Raw genomic sequence first — 20,062 nt, 5'->3', positions numbered from 1 at the left:
CAGCCTTCCAGTTTCACTGCACTATCATTACCATCACCTCTGGGAGCCCGGCCATCTCTGAGCACATGAAAGCCTTCAGATCTTCCCATGTCAAGAGGTAGAGAAGGGCAAGCCATTCACTCCAGCTGTCCCAGGGCTCCGTTACAGACTAGCAAGAGTAGTTATAGCAGAGGACACCCCTCACCCAAGAGGCAGAGCTAGCAAGAGTCGGTCATAGCAGAGGACACCCCTCACCCAAGAGGCAGAGCTCTGTGCAGTCCACATGGCCCCACCATGACCTCCAGAAGTGCAGTCACTGAGCTGAGACTCCAGGCTATGCAGTTTAGCCTGAACAGACTGGGCGCCTTAGTGTTAAGTTTCCCATACCTACTTTTCTTGTGTCCCTCATGAGTCTTAATTCCAAACCACGTCCCACAACTCTCTCTCGTGTGTTTGTAAAAGCTAAGCAGCCCTGCATCCAAGCCCTCACAGGCCTGCCTCTGCTCAGCTGGGGAGAGCTGCTGAGACCCAATCCCAGAGGGTAGCTGATCAACTGAGTGCTTGGCAGTTGAGCAACTCAGGAAGGAGCAGTGGGGCTGCAGACAGTTACTGCCCCCAGCGTACCTATGGACACCTCCTTCATCAGCTCCGCAGCAGTGTGGCAGCCCTGAACTAGCATCCTGGTCCAGGAGGAGAGGTCCCGATGCGTCTCCACCCTGAAAACGTGCATTTCAATGCCCTGGCGAGAGCCTGTCCTCGTTGCAAAGGTGAGCTCGGATCCCGGAGAAGGTGATCTGTGCCCGGAGCCAGAGTGAACCAGCCTGTGGATCACATGGGAGAGAAGAGGGAAACCAGTGTGACTGCACAGTGGCCAGGGAGACATTGTTCCAGGACACTGCTGCTTCCCAACATGAGGGGGAGCAAGCTGTGGTTCATTAACAAACATCTATCATAGGGCCAGGAGGGAGGGAGGTCTCCCTGGGAGAATGCTGCTTTTCTTCATTCATTCAGATTTATTGGCTGGCGAGTGGCCGAGCTGTGACTTATGCTGCTCGTAAGCCACTGTTTGAGCCAACTTGCTCCTGGACAGTGACCTGGGGAAGCCACATGCATGGGCCACACAACACTCACCTTTCCCCAGTGCACACATCCAACACCCAGTCATGTGTAACGTGGGGAAAACCTAGCACCAACCAGACCAGCCATTCCCAGCTTGATCTGCCGCCACCTCCCATCACACACAGCCTCCTCTGTCAATGGACCCGGGGCACCTCAGAAATCTGTCCACCAGAGCAGCAGCCAGGCAGTGATGGAGAAGGTCAGAACAGACTAGGGAGACATTGATCACAGGCTGAGCGAGGCATTAGACACACATGAGGCAGTGCCCTGGGGAGATGGGCAGTAACACAATTAACACTAGTTAAACTGCTCTCTCCTTACATGGGCAGCAGGCTGGCAAAGGCACACTCCTTAGTGCACAGGGCTGGGGGTTCTCTGGGCAGATGCACTAGAGAGATGCAGCTAGCTCCCCTCCATCCTCTCAGCTGATGCAGCCAAGGGCTGCCTGGAACCAGACAGCTGGAGCCCAGCCCTGTGGTGGTGGCAGGTGACAATCTGAGCAGCCACATGACACAATGGGCAAGATGCCCACAGTCTGCAGATGCCAAGCAGGGATCAGCCTGTTCCAGGAGGCCTCAAGCCAGATGTTACAGAAATGCTCAGGCTAGAGGAATGTTTCCCTCCGATGGTCCTGGCTGAAGGCTTGGCAGGGAACATGAACTGATCCAGCGGCAGGACCTGCACACGCCCTATGGGCGTCACAGGGAGGCTTGAGCAATGGATGTGAACATGACACCAAGGCCCCAAGGAGCCTGCTCAGGCAGGCCAAACCTTTTCTCTGGCAGCATGACTGCCCCTCCAGCTCCCAGCAAGGCTGGACTCAGGCTGCTAGCAAAGCAGCAAAGCTAGGACTCCTCTCAGGGAGACAGGGCTAGAAATGGAAAGGTAAGTAGCCAAGAGCCCCCTCCCAGCACTCAAGCAGCCCAGTGCAAGATGCATGCAGACATCTCACCATGCTGAGTGCCTGCAGCCCCTCCTATGTCAGGGGATCCCCGCTCTGATCACAGCAGCTGCGCTCCCTGCCCCAACAACAAAACACTCTTGTTTTGGAGGCTGTAATGGCTGTCTGAAATACAGGCTTGTCAGCACACCATGCTCTGCTCCCTTTCACTTGCAGGAAAGGTGGCAAGCGTGGGCCTGGGAGGAGAACACACATGCACCCTGCCCCATAGATCATCATGGAAGGAGTTAGCAGGAGGGCAATAACGACACTGAAGTCACCACAGAGAAGGTGAAAGTTTGGTATGGACTTCAGCAGGAGCACATGCTTTCTGCAGATGCTGCCAGGCAGCCAAGACTGGTTTCACAGTCCTTAGCTCCCCAGCGCCTCCCAGGGATACCAACACTGGTAAGCCTGATTTCCAGGTGAGCATTGGCTGTTCATGGTATTCTAGTAGCCAGAGCTTCATGGTGGTCACCTTTGCCTCTTGGTCTGTGCTTGGGCCACAGGGTTAGGTTCTGTGTGGACTGGAATGAATGCCATGGCAGGGCTGGGAGAGGCAGGGACTCATTCTCTCAGTGCTCAAAGCAGGAGTGCATTGGTTTGCTTACAGCATAAGAGCCTTTCTGTAAACTCCTCAGGAGCTGGAATGTTTGCACCTCTGTATTAGTGTTGAGTGCCTACTGCTAAGTCTGTCTCATCCTTCAGCGTGAGCATTCCGTGTCATTTACGAAAAACGTCACCGTCTTGCAGAATCCCTGGGAGTTTGCGATCCCTTTCCCCCAGCAATGCCCACTGCCTTGCTGGCTTACGGCTCCTGGGAGGGCTGGGCCACACACACTGGCTTATTACAGGGTTACTCTGGGCTGCTGGCCACATTAAGAATCAGAGTTATGGGCCCAACAAGAGCAACTGGAAGAAAGTGGCCTTTTACCAGGTGATTTATCAGAGGCCTGCATTGCTGTATGAGCAAATGGGAGCCAAAACTCAAAAGCCACTAGCCAACGGTGGCTGAGAGAGGGATGGCCTGAGCACAGCTAGCCCTCCCCTGACTCTCCCACTTGCTACCAGGAAAAGCAGCCTAGTCTCTGCTGATTTGCCAGAGGGGTAATAGCTACTAGCAGTCCTGCCACTGAGCAATGTTTGTGGGAGGGCTGCCTCAGCTGCTCTGATTATCACTCCCCCAGCTGTCGCTGGCCAATCACAAGCGCCACCCATCACCCTTGGGATGGGAATCCAAACCTGACATTTACTCTGCAGGTGGGACCCATGCCAGAGCAGTGTGGTTTGACCAGGTGGAAGTCATCCTACACTAAGGAAATCCTGTCACTGCAATGGAAAGAAATTCCAGGTTGCAGTCAAAAGGAAAAGCAGCCCAAAGCTTGGAGCAAGGTGGCCGACTGACTGATACTACAGCTAGGAAAGTGACTGGGCTAGTATTTCAATGTTCACATCCTAGGGCCCTGGCCCACCAGCAGTGACGAGTGTGCACTGGCACTCTCATCTCAGGCTCAGCACAGAAAGAAGCAGGGCTCTCATGCCCCAGCTAGTGTTGCCAACCCTCCCGGTTTCACTGGGAGTCTCCTGGAATCAGGCTCCATCTCCCAGAGGCTACTGAAGCCAAAGTGGGAGATTTTAAGCCATTAAAAGTCTGGCAGCACAGAGGGGCTAGGGCAGACTCTCTGCCTGTCCTGGCCCCGCACCACTCCCAGAAGCTTCCGGCACGTTCCTGAGGCCGCGGAGTGTGTGCGCGCGTGTGCATGTCTGTCCGCGTGCTGCCCATGCCTCAAGCACCAACTCCGCAGCTCCTGCACCCCAATCCCCTGCCCCAGGCTCAGCCCGGAGCCCCCTCCCACACTCTGAACTCCTCAGCCCAGCCCAGAGCCCGCATCATCCCCCTCTGCCTCCCCAGTGAAATTGAGTGAGAGCAGGGGAGAGCAAGCAACAGAGGGAGGAGGGCTGGAGTGAGAGGGGTGGGGCCGCGGAGAAGGGGTGGGGCCGCAGGGCAAGGGTGTTTGGGTTTGTGTGGTTAGACAGTTGGCAACCCTACTCCCAGCAGCCAGGTAAGGAGCTGCTGAGAGGACTATCAGCAGCAAAACAAGAAAGGACCCAAGCCAGGTTATTCCAGCAATGCCCTGGCTAGAGCTGTGGGCTGAGGCAGCTGTGGTTTAGCAGACTGAAAACGGGGCAGAGGCCAGATCCTAGCAGTCAGACTCACTGTATGACACTGGAGAAGTCACGTCCCAACTCTGTGCCTCAATTTCCCCTGGAAAGTTGCAGCTTTACAAAGCGCTTGGTGCCTGGCAGGTGAAAAGCACTAAGCGGAAAGGCTTTCACTGTATGGGGCAGGGTTTAGGTCATCAAAGAAATGTCCCTCCAGGCAACTTGGAGGCTTGGATCTTACCTGGTAGCGACAAGAGGGTAGCTGTGGCAAGGTGATGCCCATGCGTCTCTTGTCCAGGGCATACAATCATAGAGCAGCAAGTCCTTCTCTGTCATAGCCATGAGGATAGGCCGCCACTGCTGCCTTCCTCCATCTAGTCTGGACTGCAAGAAGTCGAGAGAGCTGTTAACATGCAGTCCAGGAAGCAGTGTGCGCTGCCCGCTGGGGGCAAAGGATCCTCATTTGAGAGCATCTAAGATCTGCAGTCTGGGGCCAAAGGACATTTCTGATTAGTGCATCTGTTTAGGAAGTCACAATGTGCCAGTGGCAGAGGGGAAAGGAGCTCGTGTAACAGCAGACGGGGCAATGCAGACTGAGGAAGGGAGTAGTGAGCCGAGTTTGGAGTTTTTCAGTTTGGAGTTTTTCTATCCTCAGTTCCTGCCTCTCCCTCCCTCCCCCCCAGCAGCAAAGCCCAGTGTCTTCCCCTCTCTGTGGGGCACTCAGGGATCAGGCAATGTGCTGTAGTGCTCATCTGACCCCATGTGGAATCAATCCATGATGCTTGTGCTTGCCTCCCCTCCCCAGGCGAGGTGATCTACTCAGAGAGATCAACAGCACTAGGGCAAAAAATAATCTGGAAAATTAACGAGAGAGGATTTCCCTTCATGCTTGGAGCCAGGCCCTGTCTGAAGCAAGCAGCATATTGTTGCGCCGTATTAATAACCTGGCTGTGGAATGGCGCCCTAAGGAGCAGGCACAGAAGAGTCTAATCTGACCCAGTGGAAATGGTGTTAACTCATCATCTGAGGAATGCCAGCAAGGCACTAATGGGCCCAGCCATCCAGGAGATCCCATGTCAAGGACAGCCATGGCCCAGCACTTATCAGGCCAAGAAAACACTTACAAGGTCAAGGATAAACTGTAACTTTGGGATCAGCAAATTCATGTAAGGGCAAGTCTGGAACTATAGTTCTAACTCCTCGGTGACTGGGCAAATCCCATGGTTGAGGGCTCATGCTGCGTGGGCATCAGACTGACACTCAGAACCTGCGCACAGATCCCTCCTCGGGGGCACCGCTAGATGCGGTCAGTCAGTCCTATTACACAGCAGCTGGAAGAGCCCAGGCCTATCAATGGGATTCACCACCCCAGTGGAAAGCCACGCAGGGTGAGCACTGGCTTCCACCCACTCAGACTATGACCCATCACAAGGGGGCAGGGACAAGGACAGGAGCACAGCCCAGAGAGGTATAAGCTCAGCTTGCTGTGAACTTGGCCAGCCCTCTCTGGGCTCCTGGGGTGGAACACAAAGTGCTTCTGGAGTCGCAGACTCCTCTGGCAAAGCCTTCCCAGTGTTCCAAGTGTGGGGAAAGTAAGACACAGAGCTTGGGCTTTTCCCTCCCCCCCTAGCCTGGCACAGAAATTCCTCTCCCCTCTGTCTCACTAGGAAAAGAAACTCCCACAAGTTTTAAAAAGAAACTTTATATAAAAAGAAAGAAAATACAGAACAATACTGCATTAAGAAACTCAATACAGGAATATGGCTTATAAGAAAATAGGAATAAACAGTCTGATTTAAAAGATAGCCCAATTAAACCAGTCCAGCAAATCAACACCCATGTAAATACCAATCAAAGCACATCACAGCCGATTACTTTGGTTCCTTTGAACTCACACTTGATAGTAGTATACTTGAAAGAAGATGGAGTTAGAAGAAAGCTTGTTTACTCACAGCCGAGGAAAACAAAAAGACCCCAAATTTCCAGTTCCCTCCCAGACTTTAAAAAAAATCCAGGTCTCTGATTGGTCCTCTGGTCAGGTGTTTGGTTCCCCCTTTGTTCACCCTTTACAGGTAAAAGAAAATTAACCCTTACCTATCTACTTATGACACCATGGGCAGCCACAGTGCCTCCTGCAGTAGCGAGACAGTGAGCACAATGGACCCTGACCTGATGTTACAACTAATTCCTTGTCGTCACAGCAACACTTTGCAGGACACAGTCCCACTGGCCTATGAGGCTCATCCCATTGGAACAGTGTTCTGCCCCGTGCAGAGATAGGCCTATCTGCAAGGTTGTGGTTTTCATACTGCACACAGGAGTAGTGCATTGCTTGATAATATTTACAACAGAAATTAACCTCTGCAAACCCTGGAAGTTAGGTCAACATGACCCCTACATCAGACTGGGAAGTGGAGGCAGAAAGTCACTGACTTGCCTAAAGCCATGGTCTGTGGCAGATTCCAGAGCTAACTCTTGGCCATGTGCTTTAGCCACTAGCCCAGGTGTCCAACAGCTGACATCAAGTGACTGGCTTAAATACACAGGACATTCCGCTCACACACACACTCCTTTGTCTCCTCTTATCTGCAGAAACAAACACTCCAGGCCACTCTGAAGAGGATCTAGGAAGCTTGGAGCTGTCAGAGGTTTAACATCTTTAACTGGAAACTGAACACAGACCTGGGAAGGAAGTGCAGGCTCGAGGGGTGGGGACGGGGGCAGGGTTTTCATGTTCACAATGGTTCAGCACGTAGCTTTGTTTGCATTAGTTTCAGGGCCCAGTTTCACTGCAACATAGTTGTGAGCCTGGTTGAGCACCAGGTATGAGACCTCAAGAAAAGTCTAGCAATCTTGTGAAGTCCATAGGTCAGAGATTTTCACTGAACCTCAACTGTCCCTCCCACTGGCCCGTGAGGAATGGCCTCTGCTTTACCAGGTCTTCCTACCCACAACACCTTGCTTTGTATCATGCCTGGTACCCAAGGATCTCAAAGCATTTCAGTATTAGCAAGTTACTTTTCCTAGCTCCAGGGAGGGTCCTCAACCCCATTACTAGATTTGCCACAGCCACGTGACTCAGTGACAGGGCTGTGCACAGACCCCAGGTCTCTGCTTTAACCATCCTTCATCCCCATTAAGATTATGGCATTGCCACCCCTTTCCTGCCAGTCTAGTTACCCAAGGGGTGCATGTACAATGGTGCACAGATACCCAAGCATCAGATCTAGAAAGCTCTGCCAGCCTAGGATCAAGCGTGAAATTGGCACTTGGAGCATGAACTCCCACTGAGAAAGGAGGTGTTTTATTGCATGTGGAGGCCAGTAAGACAACTGCATATGCCTAAGGCCTTTAAATAAAGAGGAAGAGCATTAGGTGAGGTTTTGACTAAAGGGGAAATGAATTATTGAGGGAAGGAGAGAGGACAGACACTCGGATGGGAAATTCTGGAGCCCTGTGTGCACGCAAAGCTGCTGACTGAAGCACCATCCTAGTGCTGCAAGGAATGAGATCAGGCTTGCACTGACACTGCTGAGAATCAGAACAAACCCTGCACACAACCCGTCCACAACAGGCATGGGAAGCCTGTGAGGAGGTTACAGCCCTGTCTACAACAGGCACACACTACTACAGCATATGCCCCTGCAGAGTTGGTAGGGGCCACATCTCAAGAGGAGAAGAGGGTTACTGGAGCTGTGGCCTGCCAGGCAGAGATGAAAGCCATCTCTGGAACATTAATTGGGTCAGGATGTTCTTAGGTAGAAGTTACATTTTCAAAACTGGATTGGCACAAATCCCTCCCTGGACAGGTCTCTCCCACAGCTCCAGCTGCCATTTGATTCCATTACTGAGCTGGCTTCTAGGCTCACAGTAGTAAGTGGAGAAAGGAGAACTGAAAACACCCAAGCCACTACCAAAGTGCTGTAATCTCTGCAGTGCTGACCTGCTCCCATGTCTGCCAATGAAAACTAATCTCTTCACAGCTACACTTTAAGTAAAGTGCTAGACTGCACTGCTACCACACCTGTAAAAATATGAGTTCCACCCAAATAAGGTCAAGACATCAGGGGCCCTCCATTTCAGCATACCTGTTCCGCCAGCCAAGCGATGTGTTTGACCTCCTTGCTACTTCCTGTGGCATTGTTGGCACCTAGCATGGCATTGAGTTCAGCCAGCACCTGAGGGAGGAGGGCCATGATGTTGGTGTGGATGGCCGTGAACCAGGAGTGTGCGGTCGCTGTGTCTTTGCACCGCAGGATCAGGGTGTTTCTGCTGTCCGGTGAGTGCAGCTCTATCAACCTGAATAGGAAGAGACAGAGCTAGGCTGAGAAGTGCAGCCAGGACTAAGGCAGAGGGGGAACACGGAAGCCCTGCAACAGACACTCCCTACATCAATGGGATTTGGCTCCCCAAGAAAAGTACACATGAAACACTCAAACCCTTTGGTGTCTGCTAGGGAGAGCCCCTGGCTGGGGTCAGCTACAAGCAGCCCAGGCAGCGCTCACATACCACAGAGACAGAGGGTAGGGCAAAGTTGGCTCCGTGGCAGGATGGAATTCCAGTGCTGCGTGGCAGTGCACTGTCTGGAAACTCATCTGTCCAGGTGCTTATGAGACCCGCAGCGTTGGAGGCAGTGATGATCCCGCTCTGCTAGAGCTGGGGGATGCCTCGTGAATCTCTCTCCCCCTCAGCTGGTTGAGAAGCTGTGCCACTGATTAAAAGATTACAGAGCTTCCTAATGTTAGCTGTCAGGAAGCCCTGCCAGGAGCTGATGCAACATCTGAGAGCTTAGGAAGAAAGCGAGCACTGGCGCTTGCCAGCACTCAGTGGGTTTTGGGGGCAGCAAGGGCACCCAGGTTCCTGCAGGAACCTTCCTGTGGCAGCTCAGCATCCCTCAGAGCAGCGGGGGTGCCCAGCCCAGATCCCTGCCTGGCTTCTCACCCAATTGCTCAGGCACCGGCTATGAGATAGATACTAAAGGGCGAGCTGGCATCTCTTCCCTCCCTGGAATGCAGGTACAGCACACACACACCTCATCTCCTCTGCCCTTCACTCAGTAGCTACAGAACCCAGAACAGACTAGCCCTGCCAAACTGCTGCAGACACATCTGCTCCTTATGATGCTCTTTTGATGCCTAACTCAGGATGCGATGGGAGCCTTCTGAAAGCTAACAATTCCCATAATCCGTTAAAGCTAACAGTCCTTTCTCCACAGTTACCTTCTTGGATCTGGGGATGCGTGCACAGTACAGAGCAGCTATTAGACTGCCGGAAAATCAGGAGCCCAGCTGGACTTAGGGGGCAATCACCTCTTGACAAGCAGCTACAAGGATGAGATTGTAACCGTAAAACGTCCGAGATAGGCTGTTAAGTGGAATGGAAGTTGCACGAATGCCACCCAAAGGCAAGTATCAGAGGGGTAGCCATGTTAGTCTGGATCTGTAAAAGCAGCAAAGAATCACGTGGCACCTTATAGACTAACAGACGTTTTGGAGCATGAGCTTTCGTGGGTGAATACCCACTTTGTCAGATGCATGTAGTGGAAATTTCCAGGGGCAGGTATATATATGCAAGCAAGCTAAAGATAATGAGGTTAGTTCAATCAGGGAGGATGAGGCCCTGTTCTAGCAGGTGAGGTGTGAAAACCAAGGGATGAGAAACTGGTTTTGTAGTTGGTGTCAAATCTGCAGATGAACTGAACTGAAGGTCGGCAGTTTCTCTTTGAAGTCTGGTCCTGAAGTTTTTTTGCTGCAGGATGGCCATCTTAAGGTCTGCTATAATGTGGCCGGGAAGGTTGAAGTGCTCTCCTACAGGTTTTTGTATATTGTCATTCCTAATATCTGAATGGCAATATACAAAAACAACAAAGGCAAGCTGCCTACCACCCTCTTAGCACCACAGAGAAGTAGGCATGAGACCACAGAACACGTAGAAACGAGTCCGTGTGCTTAAAAGTACATTGGGGCTGGCTAGTTTAGAGACAGGAGCGTGTGCACCACTCCTCGCGGGAAGCCACCAGCATGCAAAGTCAGTGCAGAAATCCTGCTGAAGAACTCTGGAGAGGCAGCAGATACAGCGTGACAAAAGTCTTTTGCAGTGGCAGCTTATTTCCACCTGGATGAGCGGGGGTTGGGTAATTGGATTTGCAGTCTCCAAACACCGACTAAATGCAGTTCACTCTGATCCTGATCAGAACCCCAGGACAACTCTCTGCCCTTCCCACTTGCCTGTGCTGCAGGAGCTTAGACAGGGAATTGGTGTGGCCTTTGTCCAGGTCCAGAGCATGGCTCAGACCTTTGGTGTCACAGCTCCTCAGAGGCTCACCTCCTTGTCAAGTTCTGGGAGATGGGGAGACTTTGCGCTTGAGTCTGGCTAGAAAGTTCTACTTGCCAGGGTGCCGCTTGCCTGGGAACCCAGGGGTATAGACTGGCTTAGTAACCAGCAGCACTATGCAGTGAATTGTGAATAGCGTCAGGAAGCCCATGATCTCAGCAAACATCGCTATGGTGCTAGCCCAGGGACAATCCTGGCCTGAGCCCTTTGTGAACTGCTGCTACTTTTAACACTTTCTTGGTACCAGGCCGCAGCTTTAGGAATGCTCCAGTGCTGGAAATTCAGTCTTGCAAGGACACAGAAGCAGCACAGCAGACCCAGACACTTGGGGTACACCACACTGCAATAAAAGATGGCCCAGGTCAGCTGACTATGGCTTGTGGGGCTAAAAATTGCAGTCTAGTTGGTTGGGCTCAGGCTGGAAGCCAGGCTCTGAGACCCTCCCCATACATGGGGTCTCAGTGTCTACACTGCAGTTCTTAGTGCCACAGCCTGAGTCCCACGAGCCAGAGTCAATTGCCCTAGGGTCTGGGACTCTGTGCCATGGGTTTTTGATTGAAGTGTAGACGTACCCTTGGACTACGCTCCTCATCCCACACAAGCTACAGGGAGGCATTTCGGCACAGACCATCAAGCCCTCCAGGTCAGCAGTGTGCATGTCAGAGCTCACTTGGCTTTCCACAGCTATGCAGACTGGGTTCTAAGGATAGACAAAGCCATCATTACGCTCTTGGCCACTGTTATTTACACTGATACTGCATTCTCTTCCAGCTACAGTATCCCACTCCCATTCTTGGCACTGCTGCCAGTGCCAAGGGGCCTTGGATAGCTCAGCCCCAGAAAAATCTCCCAGCATTAGGATATGGTGCTGAAAACACCTGCACAAGCACCTATGCTGGCACAAACTCCAGCAGTGCTGGGAAGGGTGGCTCAGCTTACACCAGACACACTAGCCTCGGGAGCGCCTATTGCTCTGTGGAAGCGGACTCTCCCAGTTGAGAGCAAATACTGTTCTGAGTTCAGGACATATGAGCAATTAGCTCTTACTCGCCCATGTACATTTCCGGCAATTTAATTCCATGGGCATTCTAAAGAGATGCTATTTTCCTGGCCCCCCTGCCCCATCATGTTAGTACTAAAGCCATTACGGCTCTTTCACATATCCACCCACCAACGCAAAAGCTTGCCAAGTTGTGCAGCTTAAAGCAAAGGGGCAGAAGACTCAGCAGAGATGGAGTTACATTCCCCACCACCTAGTTAAGAGGAGTCTGCAAGGGAGATTCTGCCCTGTTCAGAAAGGGATGCGCAGGCTGGAAACGTTAGTCATTTCCATCGCGGATCAACTCTGTGCCAGGACAGAGATGCTGATGGGGCAAAGGTACCAAGTCAAATTATTCCTGGCCAAGATCTTCTTGTGGGAACATTGAGGGACAGTCCTGCAAAGTCAGCCTGCATGCTGCAAAAATCCTGTAGCTTGGCCATGACTGTTCCCAAGAGCTGCGGGGGAGGCAGCCTCCCAGCAAGGGTGTGTGGGGAGCATGGGACAGTGAAGGGACACCACCTTGGAAACTGGTCCTGCAATAAGTGTCAGAGCTGCTTGGCCCAGGAGATCAGGTAATCAGCCCTACAGCAGTGTCCTGGGGCAGCACAACCCGCTGAAGATTCAGTGCTTTTAGCTATAGCAACTTCCCCATCAGAGAGAGCCTGTCAGCATTTCCCTGGTCCCTAGCACCCAGGGGAGGGCTTTGCATAGGTAATGACAGGTACAAGGAAAACAAGGGGAAGTGATTAGTGTCATTTCCTCCCTCTAATGACAAACCCAACTCTCAGAGCTCAGCAACGCAACCCCACTCTGCATGGCAGGGCCCAGCCACTTCCTGGGCAAATGGGGAATCAGTTCAAATGCTCAGCAACACACTCAGAGGAGAAGCAACTTCCAAGCAGCAGAGCGCAGTTTGGGACATCACTGCTTACCCAGTACTGCCAACCAATGATGCTCATTTGCCTCGCCTCTATGCCAGAGCCCGTTCACACAGGCCATGCCAACCTGGCTCCAGAGGCCTCACCTGTTTTTACAGAATTTAACCTTTCCTTTTAACAAAGCCCAGGTGGTTGAGTAAATCCTTCCAGATGCACCCAACAGAATCTGCAAGATGTAGGGGTGAACTACAGGTCCAACGGCCAGTTCAACAGGTTAACTCTGAACCCTGATAAGTACTGGACAGATACACAGTTGTCAACTCTCTTTTCAACAGGAAGATGGAGCTGCTCTGGGACCATGGACTAGGTGTGACATTCCAACTCTGCCCCCGGCTGGACATAGGATACAGTCACTTGGCAGGTACAAAGAGATGGCAAGGGCAGAGAGTGAAAATAAGCACAATCAAGATTTCCCCCTCCCCCCGACACCCGCCCCCAACAGGATCACTAATAGCCTCTAACTGCCCCCAGTCACCACTCACTGGCAGGAGTGCTTGCAATACCGCCCCCACCTGGCAGGTGTGTGATAGGGCAGACAGGCGCTACCAGAGCAGGGGAAGGCCTCGGTGAGATTCAGCCCAAATCCATCTGAACTCTGTTTTAGAAGAAAGCTGAACTACCAGAAAGGCAATTTAGATGAAGGGGTTTGCATCCTTCCCTGAGCTGGAGCCTTCTATCCCAGGAGGGCAGCAAAATGCAAACACTGCCTGTCCTACGCTGCAGCCAGCCAGCTCTTGCTGGGGCCTGAGGGGAGGAGGGGCACTGAGTGGAGAGACCTGGCTGGCAGCCAAACCACTGAGAATTTCCTGCAAGCTGCAGTTACAATTTAATGAGTGAATCAGGAGATTGGCCTGAGGTGCAGCTGTTCCCACCCTAAGTCTCTTCTAGTCCGTCTTCTGCTGCTTAGCTGAAGCCCGAGCCTTGTCTCCAGAGTCGATTCTGGGCACATGGACCAGCAGAGGAACTGCCATTTCCACTGGAGCGTGCGTGTGGCACATGGCCAGGTATCTTCTCCATGGAAAGAGTTCAACACAGATTAGCCAAACATCCTGCGGACACCCGGTCAGCCAGCCTGCACCTCCCAAAAGGCACCAGGAAAGGACACCGTCTTCAACCCAGACGCTGAACACACAGGCGTTACACGTAACCTGGCTGCAAGCAGAGACGTAGCTGAACTAGATGCCTGGAAGATGGATCACAACCTCGCTTCTCCAGACCCATCTCTGCTGTGACTGAGAATGAGCGGCAGCAGGATCTGCAGCATCTATCTGCACAGAAGGCCCCTGTGGCCATGGACCTCACTGCTCCCCTCACCTTCCCGCACCGTGTGTCAAGCGCTGGGTCATTCAGCTCCACAGGCCTCCGTGGGTGTACAGCACCTGGCACAACAGAGCCCTATCTGTGTTCGGGACCCTGGGTGCAAATTAATAAGCTAAAGGAGGAGCCTGGCACTTGTATATCACCTTTGACTCAATCTACTTGGGTCACGTGCACTAGTTAAGGCTCCCAACCCTCACTTTGTGGCAGATAAGGAATAACCAAACCCACGTATGAAACAGCTACTTCTGGGGTGGAACGCAGGCTTCTCACTGAACGCTTTGGGGCAGGAAGTCAACACTGCCAGATCCAGCTGGGACTGCCAGGGGAGACTCATGCGAAATGACGACCCCTTTATAGCACCTTCCAGCTGAGGAGCTCAGCTCTCCAAAACTGGGCTGGTTAACCCTCACATCACCCTGTAAGTGCAGCAGCGTAAGAACTGGCCCAGGCAAGTGATGTGACTGTGCTAGGTCAGAGGAGTCTGAGCTGCAGGCTGCGTTAGAATGCAGGTTTCCCGACTCCTAGCTCTATCCTCTACCCAGGCAGGATCAGCACCCCTTGAGGTGAAGTTACCTGGCTGAGAACGAACTAGTGGCAGGGTTACCACCTCGAATGTCGGGAAGCACCACAAACAGTCAGGCCACCAGCTTCACAGCTCTCTCAAGGCACTGTCAGCCTTTCTTGTAGAAAGCCCCGTGGCTGCTGCCACGAGGTCAGCTGCAAAGGCATTCGCACTGCTGGGGCCCAGCGCAGACCAACTCCCACCTGTTCACCACAGTGATAAGCACAACAGCTCCCCTCACTTGCCTGGAGGAACAATCCCATGCCACTGGATTTCTCGCACGTAAGGGGGCCTACAAGGGAAGAGAAACATGCTCTTTCCTGACATACAGCCGAAGTCTGGTGTGCTTTTCCTGGTTGGTTTTGCATCGGGAATGCAGGTGTGTCATATCTGCCTTTGGGTACGGCTACACTTGAAACTTCAATTCGCTGCCGCGGCAGCACTTTGAAGTGCGAGTGTGGTCACAGTGCTAGCACTGGGAGAGAGCTCTCCCAGCGCTGCACGTACTCCACATCCTGTACTGGTATAGCTTGCAGAGCTGGGAGCCGCGATCCCAGTGCTGCAGCACTGTTTACACTGAGGCTTTACAGCGCGGTATCTTGCAGCTCTCAGGGGGGTGTTTTTTTCACACCCCTGAGCACGAAAGTTGCAGCGCTGTAAAGCACCAGTGTAGCCATGGCCTTTGTTTACTAGAGGATTAAAAAAGGATAGATCTAGCAGGACTTTACCTCACAAGGGCTTGGAAGCGTGTGTGTGGGGATTCAAACCCTGTTTGTCTTTGTAAGCACCCATTTAACTCCAGCTCCTATTGGCACCTGGGAGAAGAGTCTCAAAGACTCAGACACTCCTATCCCGATAACTAGGGCCTGGGACTCTCCTGCAGTTCTCTGGCCTCCCAAGAGCCCTCCAGGAAAACAGACATGAGGCTCCACGTTTCTGACATCCAGATAGAGGACAAGCAGAAAAAGCAGCTTTTTAAAAAGTCTTCCAGACTCCTTTACACATCGCAAAGCAGCAAAAAAGGGATCATTTCTCACCTTGCATGTCCGGCCAGCATTGTCAACACTCCTCCCTGCACCCAAAATGCCAGGAAGATAGGCCCAGAGCAGCCTGCTGCACCCCAAGGCCTCTGTCTCCCTAGGCTCCAGCTCACCTGTTCTCCAGGTCCGGCATGCTCAAGTTCCTGGCGGCGAAGCACATTTTCAGAGGGATCACCTTCCTGTCTTTGGTACCATTGTAGTGCTTCGGTGAGCCGGAGTCCTCACTGCCACTCAGGCTCGGTGACTGGGGAGCTGCCCCATCCCACGGGAGGTCTGACACCAGTGATGGCTTCTTAATGTAGGGAGTCACTTCCTGCATGAACTTCACTAAGAACAGAGATGGGAGAGGAGAGTTAGCACCTAGGCTGCCTCAGGAGGGGGTGCACAAAACACTGCATGCACCTGCACAGAAAAGTAAGGCAGCACCTATGGATCTGTGCATCCCAGGGCAGTGTGCCGACTCCCCCACCAGCAGGGAGCAGTGGTCTGTACTCACTGTGAGGGCAGTGCCTGCCAGTGCGGGGGGGCCCACTAAGCAGGCCTCAGAGCATGTTCTCCTGCGAGGACCAGAAATCGGCTGCTAGGGATCTAGCTTAGACTTAGAGTTAGTTGCTCTCACCTTCCAGGGAGGACAGATGAGTGAACCTGCCCAGCTAGCCCATCATATGGATGTGTGCAAGCTTTTGCCCCTCTCCTCTGCAAGTCAGAGGGTGGGGGCGGGTCTTGCCTAAACTGTCCTAGGAGGATGTAGTTTCACACCCCCATTTGTCAACAAGCTCTCAGATGTCTGGCAGCAGGATGGGAAACAGTGAACACATTTATTCACTATTTCCACAGGGGGAGGGTTCCTCCGGACTGTGGGTGACAGGAAGCTGGTCTCTAGGCATGCTGTGAGGACAGGAAAGGACTTGCTTGTCAGATGAAATCAGACTGCTGCTGCCTCTGCAAATACAGTCCTAGTGCTCTGCTCCCCCAACTCATGGCCTCAGGGGGAGCAGGGTGGGTCTCAGACCTGTCAGCAATGGTCTCTGGATAGTGAAGCCAGAGGGTTACCACACAAGATAGTGTTTTATGGACACTTCCAACTCCTCCTTCCCTTGTTCATTCTGCCTTTACACGTTTGCCAGAGATGAGGGATGGCCCACGGGTTCAGTTCCCTGCTCTGCCACAGACTCCCTGTGTGACCTTGGGCATGTCACTTAGCCTCAGCTCCCCAGCAGTACAGTGGGGATAACTGCCCTGCCCCAGAGAGTGCATGAGGAGAGAGACAGGAAAGACAGATACTCAGATACTATGGTGATGCAGACCGTGTCAGTGCCCTAGAGACAGATCAGGACACTTCTAGAATAGATCCTCCAGCAGGCACATGCTACAGCCTAGATGCTTAGTGATATCACCATCAGCTACAGCACTGATCAATGAGGTGGTATTGCCATTACCTGACCTTGCCAGCTGGAATACTAGTTCAGAGTGAAGCTGGCTCGAACATTCCCTGCAATTTTGGGATTGGCGGAAGAATTCAAAAGTTACTACCCCACAGACCGACAGAACCAGAGTGAATGACCTCACAAGCCCAGCCAACCAGAACAAGTTTGAGTTTCCCCTCAGAGTTTTGAGTAGGACACGTCTCAAGAAATGAATCAGCTCAGTTTTGGACCCCTCATGTCACCCAACCCTCTTTTCCAATCTGCCTCTCAGAATTCCTAGGGGAACTACCCTGGTGGTAAAACCCATCTGAAGTTTTACAGGTGGGTCAGTTTATTTTGGGTAAAATTTGACAGAGGGATCAAAAACCTGCTTTATAACTGGAAGCTGCCTCTGCCTTTAATTCTCAGCCTCTCGTCTCAGCATGAGACAGTACAAGCTACATATTAAACTTCCTCCAGATATCAGGATTTGGCTGGGAAGAAGGAGAAACAGCAGCAGCAGCAAACAGGATCTTTCTTTCTCAGGTGATCAGGAGTGGAGCAGTCATGCACAGTGCTCCCATTAGGGGAAGCTGGTTCTCTCTCTGAGCAGCTGACCCAAGCATTTAAGTGCATGGCCCTCCACTCCCCTTTTGCTTTGAAGGGAAGAGAAGAGCACATGAGCTTTAGCAGTCTCAGCCCTGAGTTTTCACTCACTGGCTGTGCGACTGCACCATCTCCTCAGGAATGAAAGGGGAAACAGGAGCTCAGAATATCATCCAGCTGGAAAGGAAGGAAGTGCAGCAAGCTGCAGCCAGATGCAGGACAGACACTGACTGACAGGTACAGTTGCCTGTGTCCCCCAAATGTAACGGGCCAACTACCGGGGTGCTGGGGATTCAGTTGAGGAATTCCAAGATGTTTAGAGCTGTCCTAGCAAAGGAACCAAAAAGGCACATTTCTGTAATAAACTAAGCCATCTGCTTGAGGTATAGCTCGACCACTGCCCCAGAGACCAGATGGCTGCAGCTCCGAGAGTAATAACCACAGCAGCACAGGAGAAAAATGTCTTTCAAATGGCCTCATGCAAGACGAGCCCCTATTAAAAGGGAGCCTGAGGAGGGAAGGTTCAAACCAGGAGACTCGGTCTAGATGGCCACTTTTCTAGGTCTTGTGAACCTGCCCTGGGACCCATGGGCTACCCAGAAACTTTGATCACTCCCAGGAAGGGCAGCTCCCAGACAGCCCCAGTGACACATGGTTAAAGGAACAGCAGCAAGCTCCCAGGTGGCCCAGCAGGCAAGGTACCCACCCCAGAACTGTGCTGCTCTGGGAATCTGGGAGAGAATGATCTATCTGCATGCCAGCTGCACAAAGAAGTGGAAGCAGGCCTGTCAGCCCTCTGGAAAATGTGACCAGGGCTTTGCATAGGGAAGTGTTAAGAGCAAGCTGTTCCCTTCCCTTCCTAAAACCAAGCAGTGGGGAGGGAGGAAGTTGGGGCACGGAAAGTTTGGATAAGTATCTGAACCTCTGGATGTGCTTCCCAAAGCAAATGCAGGCTCTGCAGCTGTGGGGCTGCCAATGACTACACTAGCATTCGCCATACACTACATAGGATATTCTCTGAAATTGGGTTCAGCATATGATACAGCATTTAAACAATGAAATAGTTAAGATTTTTAAAACCACAGGAAATTCATGGTTCAGGCCAATATGGTCCCCAACTCTCTCTGCTGAGGAGGAGAACAGAGTCCAGACAGCTGAGTTATGGTTCAGAAAAATCTGAGTGACCTGGAAAATGCAGCTTTTTGGTATTTAATTGCTTTGTTTATTTCAGGGACAAGTGTGTCAGATGCTGGAAGGGGTACTGAATTCTGGGATTTATTGGATTTTTTAATCATTTAATTGTTTCTCTGTCTCAGCAGCTTCCTGGACCCAGAGAAGCTGCATGAAGCCACATTTAGTGCACACACCAATTCCTGATACACAACATACTGGAAAGTTACTGCATACATCAGCTGTCTGCTTATTTGTGAAGAGAGTTCCAGCTTCCGTGACAAAGGGATGGCTGCTGAGACACTCTCCAGAATGTGAGGACTTTAGTCACTACTTTTTGTGTGTCTAAATAGGCTTTTGTACATCATTGCTCCAGGTGCTGTTCCGGTAGGGACCAAACCCTCTGGCCACATTCTAACCAGAAATGAATTTCTGTGGCATATAGATTTAGAATGGCCCCGGGCTTGCCTACGTAGGGTGGCCAGGTGCCTGGTTTTCAACTGGAAAGTCCAGTCAAAAAGGGGACCTGACAGTGTCCGATCAGATCTATTGACCGAACACCCACAGTCAGTTACTGTGGGATGGGGAGGTGCTGGGTTATCACCCACATCAGCCCCTACAAAGCCAGGACTCCCCAGCACCGCAGGTAATCCCTCCTGACCCAGGCAGGGAGGTGGGAGGGAGAAAGCAGCAAGCGATGGGGGAGGGGGAGGAAGAGATGGAGCCCCAGGGAAAGATGTGGGGCAGGGAAAGTTTCAGCACTCTGATGGGGTGTCCAGTTTTTAAATATTACCAAGCTGAAAAACCCAGGTCTATGTGAACACTTAAGTTTGTGGCAAACCAGGGTATAAGTGTACTCTGCACTATCACGCCACACACTAAAAGTTCCCAAGTGCACTTTGATGTGCCTGCTTTGAAACAGGGTCAAAGTGCACTAGGGAACTTTGAGCGCATTGCAGCAGGGTCCAGATGGACAATTAGTGCTCAGCAGGCTAGCACAAGTTTGCTTTACACCCCAGCCTTCCACAAACTAAGCGTTCATATAGACATACCCACAGTCTAAGAGGGAGAGCAGATTGTACTGGGCTACCTAGACTAATACAAGGCAGATTGTTCCACAAAACACAGTGCACTATATTATTAGCTACCCTGCAGGTACAACTGAGAACGTCCTCTCTACTGCCTCCCCTCCAGATCAGCTAAATCACAGGAAAGAGTAGCACAGACCTACCTTCCCCTCAATGTCAGCACTGTGTTTCCCTGTGACTAGGCTCTATGAAGTGGGAAGGCTCTCTCTGCCCTGGCCTTCTGTGCACTAAGCCACCATCCTGGCTGGGCTGAGTAAGTGCTAATCATCTAGACATGATGGTTATTTATTACAGCCACAAAGCTTTCGTCAGCTGGTTCCCAGAAACCACTAATTTCCTTTTATAACACAATTAGC

At 51.9% G+C, this 20,062-nt stretch overlaps 1 protein-coding gene across 4 annotated transcripts in view; it reads right to left on the bottom strand.

Moving 5' to 3' along the window:
• Positions 1-20,062, bottom strand: part of SNTB2 (syntrophin beta 2) — a 57,365-nt gene that overhangs the window by 14,405 nt on the left and 22,898 nt on the right. For 3 of the 4 annotated variants that reach the window (XM_032771393.2, XM_032771392.2, XM_032771396.2), the window contains exons 2-5: positions 15,550-15,763; positions 8,290-8,500; positions 4,443-4,585; positions 604-800 (exon numbers count right to left, since the gene is read on the bottom strand). In XM_032771393.2, coding sequence (XP_032627284.1) covers positions 604-800; positions 4,443-4,585; positions 8,290-8,500; positions 15,550-15,763 — 765 coding nt within the window. Of the gene's footprint in view, positions 1-603; positions 801-4,442; positions 4,586-8,289; positions 8,501-15,549; positions 15,764-16,055; positions 16,116-20,062 lie in introns of those variants that run through there. The other variant, XM_032771395.2, reaches the window with a different exon arrangement.

Source organism: Chelonoidis abingdonii, chromosome 19 (assembly GCF_003597395.2).
Source record: "Chelonoidis abingdonii isolate Lonesome George chromosome 19, CheloAbing_2.0, whole genome shotgun sequence".
NCBI lineage: Eukaryota > Metazoa > Chordata > Testudines > Testudinidae > Chelonoidis > Chelonoidis abingdonii.
Note: the sequence above shows the minus strand (reverse complement) of the source record. Positions and strands in the feature narration are given on the sequence as shown.